This window comes from Bos indicus, chromosome 19 (genome assembly GCF_029378745.1).
Source record: "Bos indicus isolate NIAB-ARS_2022 breed Sahiwal x Tharparkar chromosome 19, NIAB-ARS_B.indTharparkar_mat_pri_1.0, whole genome shotgun sequence".
In the NCBI taxonomy this organism is placed as follows: Eukaryota; Metazoa; Chordata; class Mammalia; order Artiodactyla; family Bovidae; genus Bos; species Bos indicus.
Genome location: NC_091778.1, coordinates 19,255,740 through 19,280,534, shown reverse-complemented (window position 1 = coordinate 19,280,534; position 24,795 = coordinate 19,255,740). Strand labels below are relative to the sequence as shown.

At 43.7% G+C, this 24,795-nt stretch overlaps 2 protein-coding genes across 5 annotated transcripts in view; both read left to right on the top strand.

The window, feature by feature from the left end:
* ADAP2 (ArfGAP with dual PH domains 2) overlaps nt 1-8,663 on the top strand; it is a 33,729-nt gene extending 25,066 nt beyond the window's left edge. Inside the window, exon 11 of the mRNA XM_019981740.2 lies at nt 720-8,663. Within this exon, the coding sequence (XP_019837299.2) occupies nt 720-754 (35 nt within the window). The 3' untranslated portion in view covers nt 755-8,663. The remainder of the gene's footprint in view (nt 1-719) is intronic.
* Nucleotides 8,664-11,729: 3,066 nt separating this feature from the next.
* RNF135 (ring finger protein 135) lies at nt 11,730-24,686 on the top strand. 4 transcript variants are annotated; one of them, XR_011561930.1, is made up of 6 exons: nt 11,742-12,159; nt 16,321-16,464; nt 18,863-19,022; nt 22,009-22,098; nt 23,036-24,366; nt 24,432-24,686. XR_011561930.1 is itself a non-coding variant. In XM_019981738.2 (5 exons), the coding sequence occupies exons 1-5, from the start codon at nt 11,809-11,811 to the stop codon at nt 23,563-23,565; spliced, it is 1,257 nt and encodes a 418-aa protein (XP_019837297.2). In that variant the 5' UTR covers nt 11,742-11,808; the 3' UTR covers nt 23,566-24,686. The 4 variants fall into 4 exon arrangements, 3 of the variants coding, with proteins under 3 accessions (XP_019837298.2, XP_019837297.2, XP_019837296.2); XM_019981738.2 differs by having other exon boundaries at nt 16,321-16,446; nt 23,036-24,686; XM_019981737.2 differs by having other exon boundaries at nt 23,036-24,686.
* Nucleotides 24,687-24,795: the final 109 nt, after the last annotated feature.

Sequence of the window (24,795 nt, the reverse complement as noted above, 5' to 3'; positions counted from 1 at the left end):
CTACCCTGCTCCCTCCCAGGAGCCGAGCAGCCTCTCTGCCCCTCCACTCCCTGCCCCTTAGTCCCTTTTCCCGTGAGAAATCCTCGGCCTGTTAGGAAGGTCACACCCGCCGGCAGCTTCTGGGATTCTGGGTTCCTCCCCACTCAGAGGGAAGGCTATTTTTAGGGTGCTGCTCTTTTCTAGGCGCTGGTCTGTCTGCTCCTCTCCTGCTCCTCCCCTTTGTCCCAGATGTGTCTTGAGCAGGCTTCCCCATCTGTAGACAGCCTCGTGGAAGGAGGGGAGACATTCTGAGCAGGAAACTTCTGGCCCAGGGCCTTCTGGCTCCTGGGACACCGAGGAGAAGTTCCGTGTTTGGAAAAGTACAGACTGAGTAGGTGACCCCATGCGGCCCCTGGGGAGAAACCCTGGTGCCCTTTGAATCTGACCAGGATAAACACAGACTTGCTTCACTCCCCAAAAATCCCAAAGCTGAAGGGCCTCTGAGATGGGCTGGGAAGTTGTTAATGAAGAACATTAGTGTCTTTTCCCCCCGGGGGCCTGTGCTTCTGAGTCTTTGCTGCTCTGTTTCCGCTTTTCTCTCCTCTGCTGTGTCTGTGTCCCTTCATCTACCACTTTTTGGTCTGTTTCCCTCTGTCATTGCTCCCCTCTCCTCTCGCTGTCCCTTCCCTCCGGTGGGACTACACTGGCACAGCCATACCCTCTTTTTGTTCCCTTTGTAGCTGTGTCAACAGAGAGTGACTGCAGCCATAGGTGACCTAGTGGCCACCCAGCGCGCCTGGTAGAAAGGAGAGGTTACCGCTTCAGCCTTGGGGGCCCCACAGGAGTGCCCCCCCGAAGTCGGCAGCTGCCACAGGCAGTGACCTCTGCCAAGACCAAAGCTTTGGCCTTTACCTGCTGGCTCCCTGGGCCTCCTCGCTGCCCTAGGGGTCTGGGTAGCTGGTAAATGTCCTAGGGCCTCAGGACACCGGAAATGAAGGCACCGCAATGGGAAGGTACCCGTGGCATTAGCCAAGCTTGCTGAAGAAACAGATAACGACAAGAAGTTTAAGCTGAATCCAACCATGAGGAAACAATCAGACAAGTCCACATTAGAGGAATTCTGCAAAACGACTGGCTAGACACTTCAAGACTGCCCGTATCATGAAAGATCAAGTAGTCTGAAAACTGTTCTAGATTAGACAAGACTAAAGAGACATAGCCACAAAATGCAATTCATGATTCTTGATTAGATCTTGGATTTTAAACAGTTTTTGAGATGTAATCCAGATAACTGGGGAGGTTCCAATATGGATGTATATTAGCTAGTAGTATTGTAACATTGTGATATTGTGCTGTATTTGTGTAGGCGGATGCTCTTGTTCTGAGGGATTCTGAAGTGGTCAGGGATAAAATATAATATGTCTACATATGTCATATGTATGTCATACATACATGTCAGCAAAATATAAATGTATCTGTACATAGAGAGTATATACATAGATATAGTGTGTGTGTATTTATGAAAAAGAAAGTCTGTGTACACACACACTCAGGGGGAGAGACAGAAAGCAGACCACTGTGCAAAATGTTAGCAACTTCATCTAGATGAAGTATAGCTGGATGCTTATTGTCCAATTCATGCAAATTTCCTATAGGCTTGAAAGTTTTCAAATTTAAAAGTTAGGGGGAAATTACTTTAAAAGCATCCACTTTTCACTCTTCAATAGTGGTGGGTTTTCCCCATGAATCGAAAATGTTCCTGGGAGAGTTCTACCTTTGTGCACATCTTAGAAGATATAAAAGTGTAGCTAATACAAAAGAACAAACAACCCCCCTCCCCCCAAAGCACAATGTTCCCATCCACACACTCTGGAAGGAAAGAAGGAGGACAAGACGACAACTCCCCTGGACCCCAGGGAGAGAGCTATCCAGCCTGAATGCCACGTCTGGCCTTGCCACTAACGCATGTGTGCATGCTCAGTCGCGTGTCTGACTCTTTGCGACCCCGTGGACTGTATCCCGCCAGGCTCCTCCATTCATGGGATTTTCCAGGCAAGAATACTGGCCGCTAATGAGACTGTTGGAAAACTCACTTCCCCACTTCTGTGCCTTGGTTTTTCCCTCGCAAATGAGGAAGTTGAAGCAACTGCTGAAATTCAATGGAAGCAACAGCTATTTCTGAGCACCTCCCAGATGCCAGGCTCTGCACGGGCAGGAACCAGATGACGTGGTCCCCGCTGTCACAGATTTCAGCCCGCTGGACAGCAGGCCTAACAGAGGGCAAGATAATGAGGCAAGTGTTCAGAAAGGGGACGTGCGGGCTGCTGCAAGGTGTGTGGCAACAGGGTTCACCCTGAGCGAGAGGAGGGAGCCTCCTTCTTTTCCACAAAGTGACGTCTAAGTCGAAACCTTAAAATGTTCAGAGGTTAGTCAAAGGGAAGAGGGCCAGGAAAACACTCTAGGGTAAGGGAGGAAAATGTTCAGAGGCTCCCAGATGGGCAAGAGGAACGGAAAGAAATCGCAGGTGGCTGCAATGTTAGAGAAATAGATCACCCAGGTCTAGGCTCTATGATTCATTATCTTCATTCAAAACAATGAAGACATTGTTTTCATTTCAGTGGAGACCCACAGGGTTGGGAGGGTCTTTAAGAGAGTCTCTGCTTTTTCATGGGATTTTCCTTTGATCAGAGGACAAGCAACGTCATCAAGCTGTCTTTCCTGAGGCTTCCTGACTGCCCAGATGAAGACATGCTTGCTTCCTCTTCTGTCTCCTAAAGCACCTTGAAAATGTCTGTTTCAACACCTGCTGGGCTGTATGTATGTTAAGGGTCATGTTACTTGCCTGCCTTTTTTTTTTTTTTTTTTTAAACCACACTGTTACACTCTGTTGGCTGTACTCTGCTAAGTTCTGAGAATGAGAGAATCAATAAAGGAACTTGTGGTCCAGAGAAGAAGAAAGAGAAGGAAACAGGCAATAACAAAACTACTTGAAGGAGCAATTTGGGATTCTTAGGAGCCCCTCAGAGGGGCCGAGAACAGAGATAAGAGATGGAGACTTCCTTGGTGGTCCACTGGTTAAGAATTGCCTGCCAGTGCAGAGGCCATGGTTCTCTCTCTGCTCTGGGAAGATTCCAGATGCCATGGGGCAGCTAAGCCCACTTGCCACAACTAAGACCTGATGTAGCCAAGTAAATAAATATTTAAAAAAGAACACTTTATTCAAGATGGTGGGACACGTGTACACCCATGGCTGATTCATGTTGATGTATGGCAAAAACCACCACAATAGTGTAAAGTAATTAGCCTCCAATTAAAATAAATAAATTAATTTTCTTTAAAAAAAGAAAGAGAACACTTTATTAAAGAGAAGAAGCTTGGAAAACTTTAAGTAGAATAAATACAAAGAAAGTCACACTCAGGTACATTACTGCCAATCTGCTGAAAACCAAAGATAAAGATTTTGAAAGCAGCCAGTGAAAAATGATACATTACATACAAGGAAATACTGTTTCTTATCAGAAACAAAGGAGGCCAGAAGACTGAAAATAAATCTTTAAAGCTCTAAAAGAAAAAAAAATCAGGGAGGGGACATATGTGTACCTATGGTGATTGATGTTGATGTTTGGCAGAAACACAATACTGTAAAGCAATTATCCTTAAATTAAAAATAAATTTTAAAAATTATAAACAAGATTAAAAAAGAAATTAATTCCTAAGGAAAAAAGTCAAATTAGAACACTAGAGAAAACATCTTTCAAGAATAAAGGATATTGTAGGTAGATATTGGGGCTCCCCTAGTGGCTCAGATGGCAAAGAATCTGCCTGCAATGTAGGAGTCCTGGATTCGATCCCTGGGTCAAGAAGATTCCCTGGAGAAAGGAATGGCTACCCACTCCAGTATTCTTGCCTGGAGAATTCCAGGTATGTATATATCTGGAATTCTATATAGATAACAAACCAAAAAATCTTTAGAAAAGAAGGCAAAATATCACTGAATTGAACACCTAAAAATGAGTAAAATGGTAAACTTCCTGTTGATTATATTTTATCACAATAAAAAATGCATAAAGGTAGATTTTTATTTTTTTAAAGGCAAACAAAAAACATTTACCATAAAGATAAGTATAGATTCCTGACAGAATTACAGTATAAGAAATACTAAAGAAAGTTCTTTGAGGTAGAAGGAAATGATACCAAACAGAAACTCTGATCTGATCTGTAAAGCATAATAGAAATGGTAAAGATATAAGTAAATAAAAGGCTGCCTATTTAAAGCAAGAATTACATGTGTTATGGTTTATAGCATCTGTAGAGGTATAATGTATATGACAACGACCTCATGGAGGCCTGGAGGGGAAGTAAATGGAACTATACACTTCAAGCTTCTTATATTTTACATGAAGTGATACAAAATGAAGTCTAAGTGGATTGTGAAAACTCAGGGATGTCTACTGTAATTCTTAATGAATCTCTAACATGTAGTGCAAAGAGGTATAGCTAAAAAGCTAGCAAGGAAACTAAAACAGAATTTTTAAAAGCATTTGATTAACCCAGAAGAAGGCAGGACAGGAAGGACAAAATGAATAAAGAATAGATGGGACAAACTGAAAATAAAGAGCAAAAGGGAGACCTAGTCATATCAATAATTAATGCATTCAATATTAGTGGATTAAACATTTACATTAAAGTACACGATTGTCAGAGAAGATGAGGAATCATGACCCAATTGCATGCTGTTAAAAAGACATTTTAGGGGACATCCTTGGTGGCCCAGTGCTTAGGACTCTGCCCCTCTGCACAGCGGGGCACAGGTTCAATCCCTGGTCAGGAGAAGATCCTGCATGCCACAAGGTCTGACTCCTCCCCCATAAAAAGACATTTTAAGACATAGATAAGTTGAGGTAACAAGTATGGAAAAATATACACCATGCGGACAGTAACAATAAAATGGCTGAAGAGGCTATACTGAGATCAGATAAAGTACTTTTTTCAAGATAAGGAGTAACACCAGAAATAAGGAGTAATGTCTCATAACTATAAAAGGTGTAATTCATTAAAACACATAATGGATCATAGATGTGGCATGTGCCTAAAAATATAGCCCCAAAGTACATGCAGCAAAAATGGGCAAAATTTAAGGGAAAAATAGACACATCAATATAATCATGGATCAGAAAAAGAAATCACATGGGAAATTAGAAAGATTTATAACTGAATGATAATAAAAGTTTCAAAATTGAAATGATGCAACTAAAGCATTAATTAAAGGGAAACACGTAAGAATCAGTGGCCTACGCAGACAACCGTATTTGGCCTCCGCAGGTGGTGCAGTGGGAAAGAATCCGCCTGCCAGTGCAGGAGACGAAAGAGACGCAGGTTCAGTCTCTGGGTCAGGAAGATTCCCTAGAGGGAGGCACAGCAACCCACTCCAGTATGCTTGCTTGGAACATTTAGTGGACAGAGGATCCTGGCAGGCTGCAGTCCATGGGGTCACAAAGAGCCAGAAATGACTGAGTGAATGAGCACACACAAGGACAACAGATCCTACTGTAGAGCACACGGAGCTATATTCAATATCCTGGGATAAACCATCATGGAAAAAAATATAAAAAAGAATGTATATGTGACTGAGTCACTTTGCTGTACAGCAGAAATTAACACAGTATTGTAAATTATCTACACTTAAATTGGAAAAAAAGAATCAATGACCTACAGCTGTACTGCCCAATATGGTGACAATAACCACGTTTTCATTGAGCATTGAAATGTGATTAACGTAACTGAGGAAATGAATTTTAAATTTTACTTCATTTTATCTAATTTTATCGGAGAAGGCAACGGCAACCCACTCTAGTACTCTTGCCTGGAAAATCCCATGGATGGAGGAGCCTGGTAGGCTGCAGTTTATGGGGTTGCTAAGAGTCGGACACGACTGAGCGACTTCACTTTCACGCATTGGAGAAGGAAATGGCAACCCTCTCCAGTGTTCTTGCCTGGAGAATCCCAGGGATGGAGCCTGGTGGGCTGCCATCTATGGGGTCGCACAGAGTCGGACACAACTGAAGTGACTTAGCAGCAGCAGCATCTAATTTTATAATTTAAAAAAAAAATTAATTTTTGCTATGCCCCCTTGGTATGAAGGATCTTAGTTCCCCAACCAAGAATCGAGCCCACGCCCCCTGCAGTGGAACCATGGAATCTTAACCACTGGACTACCAGGAGAGTCCCTAAATTTAAGTAATTTAAATTTAAAATAAGAAACTGGAGCAGTGTAAAACATCATTACTTCAGACACATCTTAGTAGCTTTGGTAAGACATATTTTAATTTAGCCATCCAGGGGAATCTCTCCAACCCAGGGATCGAACCCTGGTCTCCTGTATTATAGGCAGACACTTTATCCTCTGAGCCACCAGGGAAGCCCTGCAGTGCATAAGATATCTATTATTTTAGTTGTGGAAAAAAATTTAATGATATGGAAAAAAGTAAGAACTAAATTTTATAAAAAGTGAAGTATCTTCAATTAAGCTGCCAAATGATTACCTGTAGAATAGGAGATTTTTTTTAATAATGTCAGAAATCAACTGATTCAAAATTTGAAAAAACAGCAGACTTTTTTGTTGTTGTTTTAGTTTTAAGTGAGTTATGTGATACTAGACTAACAATGAATAATATGGGTAAGTTTTGTTTCAAAGGACATTTACATTTATGAGGAAATGTCAATCCACTGCCTAAAAAGTCAAACTCATGTTATAGATATTTTTGAATCTTTTACATCTGTAAGAAAAGAATTTAAGGTAGATATGGAAAACCCAATCTTTACTGTGACAGATTCTTTAGCTGTGTTAGATCAAAAATTCAAATACTGAAATTTTAAAATAAGGGTCTGATGATTCTCATGACTTTGTTCCATTGTATGACACAAAGTAAAAATATTTATGTTCAGTTTTCTGAAACAGACTATGAAAACTGTCATGGATACAATTGTTAAAATTGCTCAGCATGAACATGAAATGCTATGAAGCACTGCCAATTTATAGAACTGTTGAAAGATATGGAAGACAATTCAGTGAGCTCATATTTTTTTGAGTTTTGAATAAGTTTTACAATTATTTAATGTACTGTTCATTTCAACTCAAGATTTTCTTGAAACTAAAGGAGTGCTTGCAAAATAGTCAACAATCAAAGGCCTAAGGCAGTGTGATTATGTTTTCTCACTGATGTTACACTGCATATGAATGAGCTAATGTTGAAGCTCTAAGAAAAGGTTAGTATGTGCCTTAGCTAAGCAGTTACAAGAATTTATGTTGAGACAAAAACATTTAATAATACTAATCAGTAATAACAATTTTAAAAACACTCTCTATTTTGTATTGGGGTACAGCCAATGAACAATGTTGTGATCGTTTCAGGTGAACAGCAAAGGGCCTCAGCTACACATATACATGTTTCCATTCTCCCCCAAACTCCCCTCATATCCAGGCTGCCCCATAACATCGAGCAGAGTTTCATGTGCTATTCAGTAGGTCCTTGTTGGTAGTAATAGCAATTTTATACACTCTTCTAACATGAATCAATATACAGAATACTTTAATTATAACTGGTAGTAAGGTAAATTGTCCAAAAAAGCTGTAAGAGGAATTTGCAGGACACTTTATTGATAATGAACTTGCTCTTAAATTTATGTAGTCTCCCTTTAAAATAATACTATTTCACACTAGAGTTTGCAAATTTATTCAACTTGGAGAGGCACAATTTTCAAATTAATAGGCTTTTCTTTGAAGTTAAAGCAATTATCCCCAGAAGATGAAATAGTTTTGTCAATGCAAATGTGATATTAAATGCTTTATTTTCTTATTGTTTTGAATTTTTTTTTCTGGGTTCTAGATACAAGTCCTTTGACAGATACAGGATTTGCAAATATTTTCCTCCAGTCCGTAGCTTTTCATTCTTCTAACAATGCCAGTGAAGTTTTTTTAAAATCAAGGCATCAAGGTCAGGGTTTGTGATTTCCTTCATTTAATGCAGATTTTTGTTAGTGACAAAGTTTGGCATTAAAAATAGGGTGTTTGGCTTATATTTGGGTGTTTTGCATTCATATAGAGTGGAAATATGGGTGATGTATGTTTGGTGAAAATTAAGGGAAAACTAACCTGGAGTCAAGAGGCCAGAAGCAGGAAGCTCTATCAGGTACATACAACTTCACGTCAATACAGACCCCTATAGGAAGAGATGTGACTTCCCTGGTGGCTCAGACGTAAAGCGTCCGTCTACAATGCAGGAGACCTGGGTTCGATCCTTGGGTGGGGAAGATCTCCTTGAGAAGGAAATGGCAACCTACTCCAGTATTCTTGCCTGGAAAATCCCATAGACGGAGGAGCCTGGCAGGCTGCAGTCCATGGGGTAGAAAAGAGTCGGACACGACTGAGCGACTTCACTTCTCTAAAGTGTTCCTTGCACTTCTCTAAAGATGTACCTTCTCTAAAGATGTACCTTGCATCGCCAGCAGGGAATGACACTGCTTTATTTCTGCCAGCAGGGGGCGGAAAGATTTTCCCCCTTGCCTGGCAACAGTTCAGCCAATAAAAAGCCACTGTACTTCAAACTCCTCCAATGGACCTTTTGTTTCTAGACGTCTATCCCAACTTCCCCTCCTCTATAATAAAAGAGTTTCCTGTCCTTTGAGTTCCCTGTCCTGAATTGCAATTCTTTGCTGCCCCTTTTGCTACCCCTTTTGCTGGTAAAATAACTGGCTGTTTGATTATTTTAGGTTAGCAGTTTACTGACGTTTCCCCTGACAAAATATGCTTTGTCCCTGAAGTGAGAACAAAACAAAGAAAGGAGCCCTGACAGAATATAATAATGGCAGTTGCATACAAACTCAAGACCCTTGTCTTTTCCCATCTGATTTAGCATTAGAGCTCAGCATCCCAGGGATGTATATTAACATATCCACTTGAATTTAACAACGATGTCAGACTCTCTGATAGAAGATGAGTTTGATTTGACCAGCTGGTTTAACTATGAGAACTGGCACAGCCAATTCGATTGTGTGGTATATATTTTACCTGTACTGAATGAGCTAATTTTGCAGCTCCAAACTTTCGAGGAAATGTATTTCAAGCATTTAAGATACAAGTATCTTTCCAAAAAATTAGATTAACAAAGGTCTATATAAATGAACAATATTCTAATTCTCCTAGGCCTTTCTGGGTATATTAGGTTAAACAAAGTGCCTCTAGAGTAACTGGTATAATTGATAGTGTCTGATCTGATAGTGTCTGATCTGGGTTCAATCCCTGGGTCAGAAAGATCCCCTGAAGAAGGGAATGGCAACCCACTCTGGTATTCTTGCCTGGAGAATTCCGTGGACAGAGGAGCTTGGTGGGCTACTGTCCATGGGGTTGCAAAGAGCTGGACACAACTGAGTGACTTTCACACATTTTTCAAAGTCTTTTTAGCCTACCTCCCAGAAAATGAGAAAGTGGTTAATTCCAACAACTTTTGCAACACAGGGGGTTTCAAATTCTTTGCTTTCAACAAAAAAAATAAAGGAAAATCTAATCAAGTTGTCAGCTGAGAGGTTATTAAAAATACTGTCTGGTGGTGGATCACTATGCAATTTTTTTCACATATAGATAGTACAGACTTTGATGAGCAGCACTAAAGAGTATTTCTTGTCATTTCCAGTATTGGAAGTAGCCACAAATTTATATTATCCGGTACCTGTATTTTGACCCCAGGCAATATGGGGTGAAATAAAATATAAGACACTTTTAGCTCATCTCAACAGATAACAGAGATAAGGGTCCTGGTCTCTGCCATTCAGGTATTGCTACGTAAGCCTGTTAAGTTCATTTGCCTCTTGGGGACTTTGCTCTTCCAGCTCTTGTATGTTACGTGTTTGTCATGCACATAGGACTAGAATAAGAGAGGAGGAAGAGAGAAAGCCCCACCAGGGCCAGGTGTACTCCCTCAAGAAAACAGACTTTAGTTATTTTCATCCTGAAGTCTAGCAGGCAATGCACTTTCAGCCAGCAGGGAGCAGTAAGGAAACAGTGGCACAATTCTGCATTGTAATAACAATTTAAAAAGTCTAAGGGTGACTTAACTTTGGCTACACATTAGAGTCATCTGTGTGTGTGCGCTCAGTTGTGTCTGACTCTTTGCAGCCCCACGGCCTGTAGTCCACCAGGTTCCTCTGTCCCATGGAGTTTTCCAGGCAAGAATACAGGATCAAACCAGTGTCTCTTTCATCTCCTGCATTGGCAGGTGGATTCTTTACCACTAGTGCCACCTGAGAAGCCCCAGAATCATCTGGGTCAGGTTTTAAAAACTACCCATGCCGGGTTTCCACGCTAGACAAAGAAATCAGACTTTAAAGCGCTTGCCAGCTACTTGCACCCAGTACTCTCCAATCCCTCACTGCTTGATGGAGTAGCTGAATGACACCTAGTGGGCACATCTCAGAAAAGAGTTCTTGGATCCTCTCCTTTTTCTTCACCAGAGAGTTGTCTAGGTCGCAATTTAATGGGGTTGGGGAACTTAACAGAGAAGGCGATGGCACCCGACTCCAGTACTCTTGCCTGGAAAATCCCATGGACGGAGGAGCCTGGTAGGCTGCAGTCCATGGGGTCACTAAGAGTCGGACACGACTGAGCGACTTCACTTTCACTTTTCACTTTCATGCATTGGAGAAGGAAATGGCAACCCACTCCAGTGTTCTTGCCTGGAGACTCCCAGAGATGGGGGAGCCTGGTGGGCTACTGTCTATGGAGTCACACAGAGTCGGACACGACTGAAGCAACTTAGCAGCAGCAGCAGGGGAACATAAAGCTAAAGAAAATTTGGGGATATCAGCACATTTCTTTCTTTCTTTTTAAAAATTTTATAGTTTTGAGCTGGCTTTTCTTTTTTAATTGGAGGATAGTTGCTTTACAATACTGTGTTGGTTTCTGCTGTACAACAAGAATCAGCTTTAAAGTATACATATATTCCCCTCCCTCACATCACAGTGCACTGAGCTACTCTCTCAATTTCCCTGCTTTCTCCCCTCGCTGTTCCCCTCAAGTCCGTTCTTTATGCCTGTGTCTCTATTCCCGCCCTGAAAATAGGTTCAACGGTACTATTTTTTTTTATTCTCTCTCTATATGTGTGTGTGTGTGTGTGTGTGTGTGTTGTTGTTGTTGTTGTTTTTTGTTGTTCAGTTGCTCAGTTGTGTCCAACTCTTTGCGACCCCATGGACTGCAGCAGGCCAGGCCTCCTGGTCCTTCACCATCTCCCGGAGTTTGCTCAAACTCATGTCCACTGAGTTCATGATGCCATCCAACCATCTCACCCCATGTCGTCCCCTTCTCCTCCTGCTTTTACTCTTTCCAAGCATCAGGGTCTTTTCCAATGAGTCAGCTCTTCGCATCAGGTGGCCAAAGTATTGGAGCTTCAGCTTCAGTCCTTCCAATGAACATTCAGGGTTGATTTCCTTTAGGATTGGCTTGTGTGTGTGTTAATACACAATATTTGTTTTTCTCTTTCTGACTTACTTCACTCTGTATAACAGGCTTTGGGTCACTACAAAACTAAACAGCCTGACTCAAATTCCTTTCTGTTTATGGCATCGGCGTGTTTCTAGCGGCTTGGGGCGAGCTGATTTCCAGTGAGCTCGCAGTAGGACTGGAAAAAGGAAACGAGGGGGGACCTGAGCAGCAGCGAAGGAGAAGCGGACAGGCAGAGACCGAAGGAGGAGCCTGCGAAGACGTAACCTGAAGCTGGCGGTCCTCACGTGGCCCCGACTTCCGCGCCCGCGCCGGCGGGAGGGGGCGGCCTGGGGACCATGGCGGGCCTGGACGCGGGCCGGTCCATTCCCGTGTGGCTGGCGGAGGACGACCTGGGCTGCATCATCTGTCACGATCTGCTGGCCTGGCCCGCCACGCTGCCCTGCGGCCACACCTTCTGCCGCGACTGCCTGCTGGACCTGTGGGCCGCGAGGCGCAGCCGGTTCTGCCCCAGCTGCCGCGAGGGTGCCCCCGGGCCGCCGCAGCTGCGGAAGAACACAATGCTGGAGGACCTGGCCGACAAGTACAGGCTGGCGGCGCGAGAGCTGGAGCCCCTGAGCCCCGGCCCGGAGCCGACTCCCGCACCTCGCCCAGCGTCCCGACCCGGGCGCCCCACGGCGCAGCTGCGGGTATGGAGGCGGGACCAGCGGTTGCCCTCTGCCCTCCGCTCATCCGCGCCGCCTGCACCCCGGTACCGACAGGGCGCTTCCTTTCTTCCTGATTGTTTCTACTTTCACTTTAGTTTTCTCAGGCTGTACATAGAATCCGTTCTTTGGAAAGTTCAGAGAAATATGAAGAAGCAGGAGAAAAAAATCCAAATCTGAAATCCTATCAACTTAAGTGCTATGTACCCTGGACTATTTCCACTTATTTCCAGTCTTTCTGCAGCCTGTCTCTCTGACGATTTTTAATTGTGCTAAAATATGTTTGTTATATAACATAAAATTTGCCATTTAACCATTTTTAAATGTACAGTTCAGTGGCATTATATTTACATTGCTGTGCAATGATCAACAGTATTCTAGTTCCAAAACTCTTTCTTTGATCACCACCGAGAGTAACTCTGTACCCCTGAAGCAATGACTTCTCCCTTCCCTCTAGCCCGTGGTACCGTCTCATCTACTTTCTGTCTCTGTGACTTGGCCTACTCTATATATTTCATGCAAGTGAATCATGTAGTATTTGCCTCTTTGTTTCTAGCCTCGGCTTCTTTCAGTTGCGATACCATTTTCAAGATTCATTTGTGTTGTAGCATATATCTGAAATTCATTCCTTTTTTTCTTAAACCATTCATTCGTTTATTTTCTGTTGCATTGGATCTTCATTGCTATTCTCAGGCTTTCTAGTTGTGAGTGGGGGCTACTATCCAATTGCGGTGTGAACGCTTCTCATTGTGGTGGCTTTTCTTGTTGCTGAGCACTGGCTCTAGGGCATGCAGGCTTCAGTAGGTGTGGCTCTCAGGCTCTAGAGCACAGGCTCAGAAGCTGTTGGGCAGGAGCTTAGTTGCTTTGAGGTAGGGGGAATCTTCCCAGACCAGAGATGGAGCCCATGTCCCCTAAATTGGCAGGCGGATTCTATCCACTGGGCCAGCAGGAAGTCCGAACTTCATTCCCTTTTTTGTGGCTGAATGATAATTCCCTTGTGTGATTATACCACTTTTTTTTTAAAAATCCATTCAAACATTGATGGACATTTGGATTGTTTCCACCTTTTGGTTATCATAAGTAACATTGCCGTGAACATTGGTGTACAGATACCGAGTTCCTATTTTCAGTTCTTTCCGGTAGGAGCAGAATTGTTGGGTCACATGACAGGTCCGTGTTTGGCTAACTGAGAAACAGCCAAACTGCATTCCACGCAACAACAATATTTTGCATTCCCATTAACAAAGTAGAAGTTTTCCAGTTCTCCTCAACTTTTGCTCCAGGAACTTAGGTCTATTTGCTCCTAGTCTGTTAGCCACCTGGACTTAGGAGATTGTCAGTTTACACCATGATCTTTTGCCCCCGACACCTGCAAGTTTGACTCCTCTTGCAGCATTTCTGAGCAATGCCCACCACCTCTCTGGGCTGAGCTCCAAGTTAGGTGAAACAAAGATGAACGAGCACCTTGTGTCATTCCTTCAGACAGCCCCGAGCCTGGTTAGAACAGACATGTGCCATGGTTTGGGAATAAGATCTCTTCTGTGCCTTTGGGAACCAGGGCCAGAGTTTCATGCTGGAGATGTTCAGTGCTGTCTCTGAGCCAGGAAGGGAATGAGGTGAGTGCAGGTCAGAATGTCACAAAGCTTCCTACTGCCGGGTTGTGTTTTTTTGAGTCAGTGATTGCAGAGTTCTGCCTCAAAAAGTTGGTTCTGACAGCTTCTTCTTGATATGTGATGTTTCTGTGTGTGATGTGTTGGGGCAGGCTAGGGAGTGATAGAGGGTCAGAAAGCTTGGAGCTATCTACTTCTCTTTTTTTTTTTTTACTTCTCTTTTTTTTTTTTCCAAAAATAATTAATAGACTTTACTTTTTAGAGCAGTTCTAGATTTATAGAAAATTGAGCAGATAGTACAGAAAGTTCCCTTATTCCCCTCACAGTTTTCCTTATTATTACTCTCTTGCATTAGTTTGGTTCCTTTGTTACAATTTATGAACCTGTATTTAAATTTTTATTTATTTTTTTGGCTGCACTGGGTCTTCATTGCTGCCATGGGCTTTTTCTAGTTGTGTTGAGTGGGGGCTACGCTCTAGTTTCAGTGCTTGGGCTTCTCATTGCGGGGGCTTCTCGTTGTGGAGCAGGGGCTCTAGGGCACGGGGGCTCAGTGGCTGTGGTGCACAGGCTTACTTGCCCCATGGCATGTGGAATCTTCCTGGACCAGGGGTCAATCCCCTGCATTGGCAGGCGGATTTTTAACCACTGGATCACCAGGGGAGTCCTGTGAACCAATATTGATACATTGTCATTTACTAAAATCCATAGTTGCAGTTCACTCCATGTCGTACCATTCTATGGATTTTGACAAATGCAGGAAGTCAGGTATCTGCAGTTATAGTTTACTGCCTTGAAAACCCCCTGAGACCCACCTTCGTGTATCCCCTCATCCCCCCGCCAACCCCCGGCAACAACTGATTTTTTTGCTATCTCTTTGGCTTTTCCAGAATGTCATACCATTGGAATCATACAGTATCTAGCTTTCTCAGACTAGTTTCTATCACTAAACATAATTGAGGTTTGTGGCTTGACTGCTCATTTCTTTTTATTGCCAAATCATATTCCATTGTATACATGTCCCATAGTTTGTCTATCTACCTTTTAATGGACATATTGGTTGCTTCCTTTTTTTTCCCCCCTTATAATTAAAGCTGTTTTCTTCTTTTTGGTTATAAATACAGCATTGGAAGTTCCCTGGTGGTCTAGTGGTTAGGATTCAGCGCTTTCAGTGCCGTGGCCCAGGTTCTATCCCTGGTCAGGGAACTGAGACCCTACAAGCCAAGCGCTGTGGCCACAGATGAATAAATACAGCATTATCTCTCAGGTCCTTAAAACTATTTGTTAGTATAGTGACTGAATATACTTTGCATTGGCTTTCAGATTACAATTGTCTATGGATGGTAGGATATTGGATGATTTAAAATGTTTCTTCTTTTAGTTCTGTGCATTTTCTAAATTCATCACAATAAGTGTGCAGTTTTATTGGTGCAGTTGCACCAATAAAGTTGATGCTGAAAAAGCACCAACACTTATTTATAAAAGTTTTTAATTTGCTCAGCTGTCTAGATAAGGGCTCCACTCCAGAATTCCAGCTGCCAGAATGTTTAGGAGTGAGACCTGGACATAAAAGAGCAAACAATGTTACCAGTGGTCAGCCACCTTCCTCTGCAAATTAGTCTGCATGTAGCTTCTGAAACACATGCTATTTTGAGGGACATAAGTGCTTCTTAGAGATGAAAAAGTAGTTCGTTTTTGAGGTTCCAGCATAATTTAAAAAGTGAGAGCTGTCCCCCCAAAGTTATTAAAAACTCTGGTTTATTTAGAGTAGAATGATGAAAATCATGTATTTCCGTGGTTCTATGTAGGACCCCTTTGGGAGGTAATTCAGATTTCTCCAGTGAGTTCTGGCCCCGCCTGCCTCTGATGATGGTCATCAGGTCTTGAGGTTGTTGCCAGAATATGTTGGTGGCCAAACTTCCTCCCGTTCTCAGCCAGGCAGCTGCGCAGATGAAGCTCTGGAAGTGGAGCTGTTTAGCATTCTCATCTGAATGTTTCTTTAAATGTGAAGGACGCCAGTAAACAAAAAGAGCTTGCATCTGTACAGCAATCTAGCATCTCCACGATCCTTTCATAGTAGGTGCTTTTCACTGTTAAAGGGAACTAGGGGTGGTCGCTTTAAGTTTTTAAAGGAGTGGTAAAGACACAGGATGAGTCAGAGGTCAAAGTGGAGCTGAAGCCTGAGCCAAATGCCTTCCACTGGACTTAACAGCTGCCACCAGCAGCAAATCTCCAGGCTCCCACCCTGCTTCCTCTCTGACTTCCCCAGTTCAAAATGACCCCAGGCTTCCCTTCATGCCTCACTCCCGCCCCCCACTCCCCTGGCCCCATCCGATGGATGAACTCTGCTTCCCTGTTATGGCTTCTGGACAATCAGCAGGTGGATGCGGGAATGCGAAAAGTCCGAGGACTTTACCTCCTTTTCCTCTAGACATTTTTGTCACTTCCTTGCCCGCGTCCTTTATCCAGTGTTTACGGCTCCCTCTGTCTAGAGCTGGTTCCCGGGTCCAGCTTTGTGTTCTGCTTTGCTCTTTTAAAGGTGGAGGCACCGAAGAGCAGCACAGAAGTTGACCGGGAGCTGGCAAAGCTGGTGGAACGGCTTATAGATATTGTCAGGAAACTTCAGAGTCCGAGACACCTCCTAGAATCTGAACCAGATAAAGAAGTGAGCATTCTGGCTATGGTAGGCTCACCTGGGAGAAGAAAGGATGTGCCAGGGGTGGGGCTAGGGACAACTCCCTGGAACCGCTGGGAAGCAAGATGAATATGTTTGCCCTTGAAGGATGCGCTAAATCCCAATCTTTCACCTTGCTCTTCACTACCCAACACAGATAATTGGGAGTTTGGAATGTTTGAGGTGAGGTGTGAAGGCATCCATCCTTATCACTCCACGTAACCAGCTTACTCCCCGAAGATCACCAGTGACCTCTATGCAAATTCTGCAGACCTTCTAGCTTTTATTCTCCTTGGCCTTTCAGCCGCCTATGACATAGTTGACCACAGCATCATTCTTTTTTTTTTTTTTAATTTTTAAAAAATTCTGTATAATTTTTAAAAGTTACACTTCGTTTACAGTTGTTACAAAATATCGGCTATGTTCCCAGTGTTGTACAACGCATCCTGGTAGTTTTTACACTCTATCTCACACCCACGAGTTTTTACCACTCACTCCCCTGCCCCCATGTTGCCTCTCTTGCCTCTCTCCCCACTAATTTGTTTTTTAAAAATATTTATATATATTTAATACACATATTTACAAAACGCTGTGTAATAGCTGAATATATTTAAAAGAAAATGTGTTTTTGAAACCTGTTCTGCCATGACCAGTGATAAAAGATCTTTTTCTTCCCCCCTTTTTTTTTAAAAAAAATTTTATTATTGGAGTACAGTTGCTTTACAATGGTGTGTGTGTTTCTGCTGTACAACGCAGTGAATCAGCTACACGAATACATATATTCCCCCCTCTCTCTTGAGGCTCCCTCCCATCCTCCTCCCATCCCACCCCTTAGGTCATTAGAGAGCACGCAGCTGAGCTCCCTACAGCAACTTCCCGCTAGCTATTGCTAACCACAGATTTGTTTTCTGTGTATCAGTGAGTCTGCTGCTTCTCACAACTTCATTCTTGAAGCTTCCTTTCCCCTTAGCTCTGAGATACGAGTCTTCCAGTTTTTCCCCATGTCTCTCTGGCTGCTCCTTTTCTGGCTGTTTGGCAGGTTTACTGTCCTCTGCTAAGCAGTGAAATGCTGGGATTCCTCAAGGCTGAGTTGTAGGTCACTGTCTCTTTCCCTCAGATGGCCCCGTCCACACCTGTGGCTTTCATTACCCACCCTGTGCACAAACGTAGCTTCAGCCTGGACCCTCCTCTGATCTGGTGTCTTCCTTCTCATCTTTTCCTCTTGGCATCTCAGAGGCACATCACACTTAATCCATCCTGAACTGTCTCTCCTCTGGGTACCCCATCTGAGCAGCTGACCCTGCTAGTAATCACTCCTAGTGCCCAAATCAGAAATCTGATCACGTTGCCCTCCTCCATCACCTGGCTAAACATCTCTTGAACCTATTTACTATTCTGGAGCTTCTTAAAAACATCTCTAATCCAATCCTGTGACCATCTCTGGTCTGGATTTCTACGAAAGCCTCCTAATCACTCTGTTCTGTTCCCACTAGTGTCACATGTCTTCTCATCACGGGGTCCATACCATGATGGAATGTTCTTCTTTTCCCCTGTCATGTAGGTCATGCCTGCTCATCCTTCAGACCTCGACTAGATTATCACTTCCTTGAAGAAGCCTTCACTGATTTCCTTGAACAAGTCAAGTTCCCTTATTAGAGGCTCTCATGTATGTGATTCCATGTATCTTTCATTTGCAGCAGTTGTCACGCTTGTGACTTGATAGTGATTGATACCATAATTCATTGTCTTTCGTTCCTCTTCCTGCTGCTGCTGCTGCTGCTGCTAAGTCCCTTCAGTTGTGTCCGACACTCTGCGACCCTATAGACGGCAGCCCACCAGACTTCCCTGTCCCTGGGATTCTCCAGGCAAGAACACTGGAGTGGGTTACCATTTCCTTCTCCAGTGCATGAAAGTGAAAGTGAAGTCACTCAGTCATGTCCGACTCTTAGCAACCCCATGGACTGCAGCCTACCAGGCTCCTCCATCCATGGGAGTTTCCAGGCAAGAGTACTGGAGTGGGGTGCCATTGCCTTCTCCAATTCTTAGCTCATACCCCCAAAAAAGTTTTAAAGTTTTAGGCCCATCTTATAGGGGCCTTACAAAATAAATAATACAGATAGTCACTAAGATAAGCCACAGAGGCTGAAATAGTCTTTCCCCGACTGCTGTCATCTTATCATAATAACTCTTCCCCTGGGCGAAGACAATCATGTTGCCTGCATCATGAGGGCCTAATTATATTTTGAAAAACCTGTTGGGAGGTAAGTAGAAAATTATAGATGGTTGGCAGGACTGGAATATATTTGATGCATTCTTTAGAAGATTTTCTTTCTTTCTTCCTTCCTTCCCTCTCCCTTCCCCCTCCCTCTCTCTCCCTTTCTTTCATTCTGTTCTTATTCATCAATAGACTTTGTTGGATGGGGTGGACCTTTCCTTGGCTTCTCCCAAAGTGAGTTCCAGCCCACCTGAGCAAAAAATGAAAGATATTCTCCATGATCTAGAAGACATCCAAGAAAAATTACGAGAAAACTTCACGCAGAAAGGGGCCCTTGAAGAACAAACACAGGGTGAGTTGATGTTATTTGGTAGAGGAGGTTTGATTATGGAAGCTGGGCCAGTGTCCCATGGCTTCCTTTTGAGGGAACAGGATCTCTGAGCCCAGCTGCGTGTTCCCTGGGATGTGAATGAGGAAGGAGTGGGCTGAGCTATTTTTGTGGCTGGATGTGTTTTTGGACCTGACTGGAGGTGTGATGTAACACAGGCCCTTAATAGACAGAAACTCATTTTCTAAGACCTATAAATCCAGAACCTAGACCTGATTTTGCTAGCTCACTGCACACCTGTGTTATTCTACTTGAGGAGATTCAGAAATAGGCAGCTTTTTAATTTTTCACTAGTAAATGTCTTATTAATGAAGAATGCAACTTTGTATACAGTTCTTGACAAATTCTATTCAACTATAATCTCTGGTGGATGTGTTAACATGTTAAGTAGTAACAATGTAGATTATAACAGAATTTTGCTGGTGGCGCAGTGGGTAAGAATCCACCTGCCAGGGCAGGGGAAACTGGTTCAATCCCAGGTCAGGGAACTAAGATCCACATGCTGAGAAGCAACTAAGCCTATGCAATACAACGACTTAGCCTCTGCTCTAGAGCCCGAGAACCATGACAACCGATGCCCGCATGCCCTAGAACCCATGCTGTGCAACAAGAGAAGTCACCACGATGAGAAGCCCAAGACTGCAGGGAGAGAGTAGCCCCCGTTCACTGCAACGTCAGAAATAAAATAGTTTTTAAAAAAGTTTAACTTAGAAAATTCAAGTATGTCTTAGTGAGTACAATTTTTATTATCTTGGCTTTTTTTTTTTTAAGCTCATTGCACTGTAGGGGAAAAAGGAGTCTTTTTTTTGCGGGGTGGGGGTCAAGGCACATGGAGTCTTAGCTTCCCTGACCTGGGATAGAACTTGCAACCCCTGCACTGGAAACTCAGAGTCTTAACCATGGGACTGCCAGTGGTCGTTGTGGACCTCCAGGAAGTCCCTGTTTTGGGTGTTTTGATTTTGATTCTTTGGGCCAGTCCAGGGCAGCTTTCAAACACAGGATCTGAATATTTCCTGAAACATCATTCCCTGAAGTTCTCACAAGATTGTTTTTAAGACAATAGATTAGCTGTTCTTCAGGTCAGCACTTGTAACAGCTGCTAAGCAATTCGGCTGCCTCCTCACAATGATTTCCTTTGACCCTATGTAAATAGACCACGAGCTGCCATGGAAATCACGCAGCCTAAACAGCACAGTGTTTCTCAAGGCATGGCCCAGGACTCTGTATAACAGTAGAAAGAATGCAGATAATCTCCAGTTTGTTAGCCTATGTTTTTTTTTTTTTTTCTTATGTGTTTTTTCTGACTTTGATATCAATATTATGCTTACTTCATAGTATTAATTAAAAATCTTCTTACCCTTAAAAAATGAAAATTCAGAATCCAGGCCCTGTTGCCAAACTATTGAGCTAGCATCTCTGGGACTAAGTACCAAGGATTTGTATTTGTACTAACTTTGCAGGGGATTTTAATGCACACTACAATTTTGATGACCATTTTGGGCTTACCCAGTATGGGTGATTATTTGTAATACAAATTTGATTATTGAGGAGTGCAGTTGCCCCTTGAACCCATGAGGATTAGGGGCACCAAACACCCATAAAGCCGAAAATCTGACTATAACTTTTCACTGCCCCAAAACTTAACTACCAGTAGCCTACTGTTGACTGGAAGCCATACTACAGCATGAACAGTTGATTAACACATACTTCGTATGTTTTGTGTACTATACGCTGTATTCTTACAGTAAAGTCGGTTAGAATAAAAGAAAATGTTATTAAGAAAAGCATAAGGAAGAGAAAATACATTTACAGTGCTGTACTGTATCTGTCTACACCGTAAGTTTACATCATCCGACTCTGAGGTTCAGTTTATGCTGCTGTCGCTTCAGGATACCAATGGAGAAGATTTCACCTTCATCGTCCATGTCCAAGCATTTCCCTTACTTTCCCTTCTGCCACTTACTGTGGTCATTGTAAGCACACAGTAGCTTTAAGGTAATAATAAAATTGAGCACAGTTTAGGGTTAGCTCGTGCTCAGTCACTCAGTCATGTCCGGCTCTTTGCAACCTCGTGGGCTGTACCCTGCCAGGTTCCTCTATCCGTGGGATTGTCCTGGCAAGAATCCTGGAAGGGGTTGCCATTTCCTCCTCCAGGGGATCTTCCTAATCCAGGGATTGAAGCCTCATCTCCTGAGGCTCCTGCATTGGCAGGTGGATTCTCGACCACTGAGCAAGCCTTGGGATTAGCAGGTATAACTTAGCTTGTCTACCTGACAAGCCTTGGGATTAGCAGGTATAACTATTATATACAGGATGGATAAACAACAAGGCCCTAGTGTATAGCACAGGGTACTATATTCAGTAGCCAGTGATGAATCATAATGGAAAAGAATATAAACAAGAATATATATATATGCATACATGGATCACTTTGTTGTATAGTAGAAGTTGATACAACACTAAATCAACTGTACTTCCATAAAATGAAAACAAAACTTCGGTATATTGAGAGGAAATAGGTATCAGCAGTTGTGATGAGTCTCATATCAATTCATGTTTCCCAGCTTAATAATGATTTAAAGCACTGACCTGACGTCATGGAGATTCTGCGGGTGAGGGTGCTGTGATCTCCTGGAACCATATTTGTTAATTTATTTGATAGATATGCATGAAGTACTTCCTACGTACCTGGCAATGGGGAAATGCTTAGAATACAGAGATGAATAAAATCTCTGCCAGCAAGGAGCTTAGGACTCAGTGAGGGGAAAAAGTCCACAGTAAGAACATGGGACTAGATATACCTAAGCTGGATGTATACTGCCTGATCAAATGCTGACGATGAGAAAGACAAGCTGTGTGTGTTGATCACGATGTTTGGATGTCTTCTACGTGCATTTTTTTTTTTTTTTGATGGGACTGTCTCCCTCTCCTAATATTTTTGATTCCATAGTTGAACTCCCAGAAGTTCCATCTTCTTCCTCACGCCCACTGCCTGACCAGAGCCGCTTTGCACCCAAGAAGGCTTCCTCGTTTGCTCGATGTAAGTATGTGATCTGCCTACAACTTGGGTTTGGCTTGGCAGAGCAAGGAGCTTAAGAGCATGTTGTGTCCATCTCTCTGCTGTTAGACCCCTTGGCTAGTTCCTCTACAACTGGCCCCTCCCCATGGGGAGCTGATGACAAAGGCAAAAGGGGTTCCAGGCTGAGCCAGACCCGTGAGCTCTCAGAACCCTGGCAGCCTTTGGGCATCCATGCCAGAGCCACCACTTACAGCCAACTGCCAATGCCCCAACCTAGCTAAACTACTATCACGGCCCCAGTCTGGAATAATCCTTGAGGGCACAGATCCTGGAGCCAACTGCTCCACTCACTAGCTGTCTGATCTTGGAGAAGTCATGTAACCTCTCAGAGCCTCAGTTCCCTCATCTGCAAGATGGAGATAGTAGTACTTACTTCCTTGTGGGATTGTCATCAGGGTAAGTGAGTAAATGTGTGTAAATATGACTTTCAGTAGGAATGCCGAGTATTAGCAATTATTTACTCCCTTAGTGGAAAACAATATGGAATATACAAAATGAATAAGACATGAGCCCTAATCAGGAAGCTTAGTGTAACCAGAGAGATGTAAATAGCCATGATCATCAGTCACTCTACTACAGATAGAAAATGGTTAAGTATCACTAGTGATCAGGTAAAGCATTAGGGGAAAAGCAAGAGGTGACTTTTGTCGGGTGGGCTTCACAGACAGCTTCCTGAAAGAAGGCTAAGTAGAAATGAAGGTGGGAGAGGAGTATTGTTACTAGAACAGCATCAGGGGTATGTATAACAAGCTTCCAGTGTAAGTTGACGTTCCAACTGTAATGCTAATATAAGAAAAACTGTATCTCATTCAAAGATACACAGCTGCGTTTCGCTATTTGAGGACCTCGTAGCATGAACCATCAGAGCTGACTGGTCATGTTCTGTTTTTTCCCCCAGGGGCCATCAGTCCAACCTTTGACCTTGAGAGCCTTTCCTGTAATCTGAAGGTCTCCGTGGATCTCCGGACAGTGACTGTGTCTGACTTCCCAATGCTCTATGCCTGGAGTCCTGAGAGGTTTGCCTCCAGCCAGGCTTTATGTTCCCAGGCCCTCTCTTCTGGGCAGCATTACTGGGAAGTGGACACTCAGCGTTGTAGCCACTGGGCAGTCGGGGTGGCTTCACGGGGGATGAAGCGTGACCAGATCCTGGGAAGGACCACGGACTCCTGGTGTGTAGAGTGGAAAGGGGCCAGCCAGCTCTCTGCGTGGTGCATGGTTAAGGAAACTGTCCTCGGCTCAGACAGACCCAGTGTGGTGGGCATCTGGCTGGACCTTGAGGAGGGAAAACTTGCCTTCTATTCCAAGGCAGATCAGGCAAAGCCTCTGTTTGAGTGCCCCATCTCTGTCTCTGTTCCTCTACACCCTGCCTTCTGGCTGTATGGCTTAGACCCTGGAAATTCTCTGACCATACGCAAAATGAATGTGTAAACATTCCCTGGGTGTTAAAACACATTGATTTCCTGGTCTCTCTGACTTTTAGCAGGGTGGCAACTTAAGAATCCGTCTTCCAGCACTCCCCTGGTGGTCCAGACGGTTAGGAATCGACCTGCCAATGCAGGGGACATGGGTTCAATCCCTGATTCCCAAAAGATCCCACACGCCACAGAGCAACTAAGCCAGTGCACCACATCTACTGAGCGCTGGAGCCATGGAGCCCATGCTCGGCCATAAGAGAAGCCACCACTGTGAGAAGCCCACACACCCCAAGGAAAAGTAACTCCTGCTCACCGCAACTAGAGAAAGCCTGCACACAGCAACTAAGACCCTGCCCGGCCAAAAATAATTTTTAAAAATAAAGAAAGAAATCGCAAACAATAAAGGAATGAACTTTGAAAATTGAGGGATGCAAAGTAACTGTTTAATTCGGCTAACTTGCATGGTTCAAACCCTGCGAGAAAGAAAGGATAGGCTCTTGAGTAGGAGATAACATCTAAGCCCTTGGAATATCTTGCCTGATAAGATTGTCTTTATCGGAGGCCCTTGGGCCACACAGTATCAGCTTGATCTCTGGAGGAGCTGGAAACTAAGATCAGCCGTAAGAGCGGTGATTCTGCCTACAAAATAAAGTGATTCAGTCATGTCTGACTCGTTGTGACCCCATGGACCGTAGCCTGCCAGGCTCTTCCATCCATGGGATTTTCCAGGCAAGAATGCTGGAGTGGGTTGCCATTTCCTTCCCCAGGGAATCTTCCCGACCCAGGGATTGAACCCAGATCTCCCTCATTGCAGGCAGACTCTTGATCATCTGAGCCACCGGAGACCCAGGGATTGAACCCAGATCTCCCTCATTGCAGGCAGACTCTTGATCATCTGAGCCACCGGGGACTCTGCCTACCGTGGGTCAATCAAGGCCTTGGACACCGGGTCTTGGATGCGCTTCCCTCGCTGGCAGTATTCCGTGTGTGTTGTCACACGTCATGCTGGGAGAGTTAAGCAATGGCCCTATAACTCCACTGAGAGAAGGGTGGGGTCTCCCAACCCCTCCCTTGTGTGCCTTTTTCTAGTTAACCCGTATCCTTTCATTGTAATAAACTGTAATCACAAGTGTAGCAGCTTTGCTGAATTCTGTGAGTCCTTCTAGTGAATCACTGACTATGAGACTGATTTTAGGGGACCTCCTCCCCACCCACAAGAGGCATGCTATCAAGCACACATTCA

Coding starts and splice junctions, on each gene's coding strand:
- RNF135 (XM_019981737.2), top strand. CDS start 11,809: ATGGCGGGCCTGGACGCGGGCCGGTCCATTCCCGTGTGGCTGGCGGAG. Junction 12,160..16,320: donor GCCCCACGGCGCAGCTGCGG/GTATGGAGGCGG, acceptor GCTCTTTTAAAG/GTGGAGGCACCGAAGAGCAG. Junction 22,099..23,035: donor GGCTTCCTCGTTTGCTCGAT/GTAAGTATGTGA, acceptor TTTTTCCCCCAG/GGGCCATCAGTCCAACCTTT.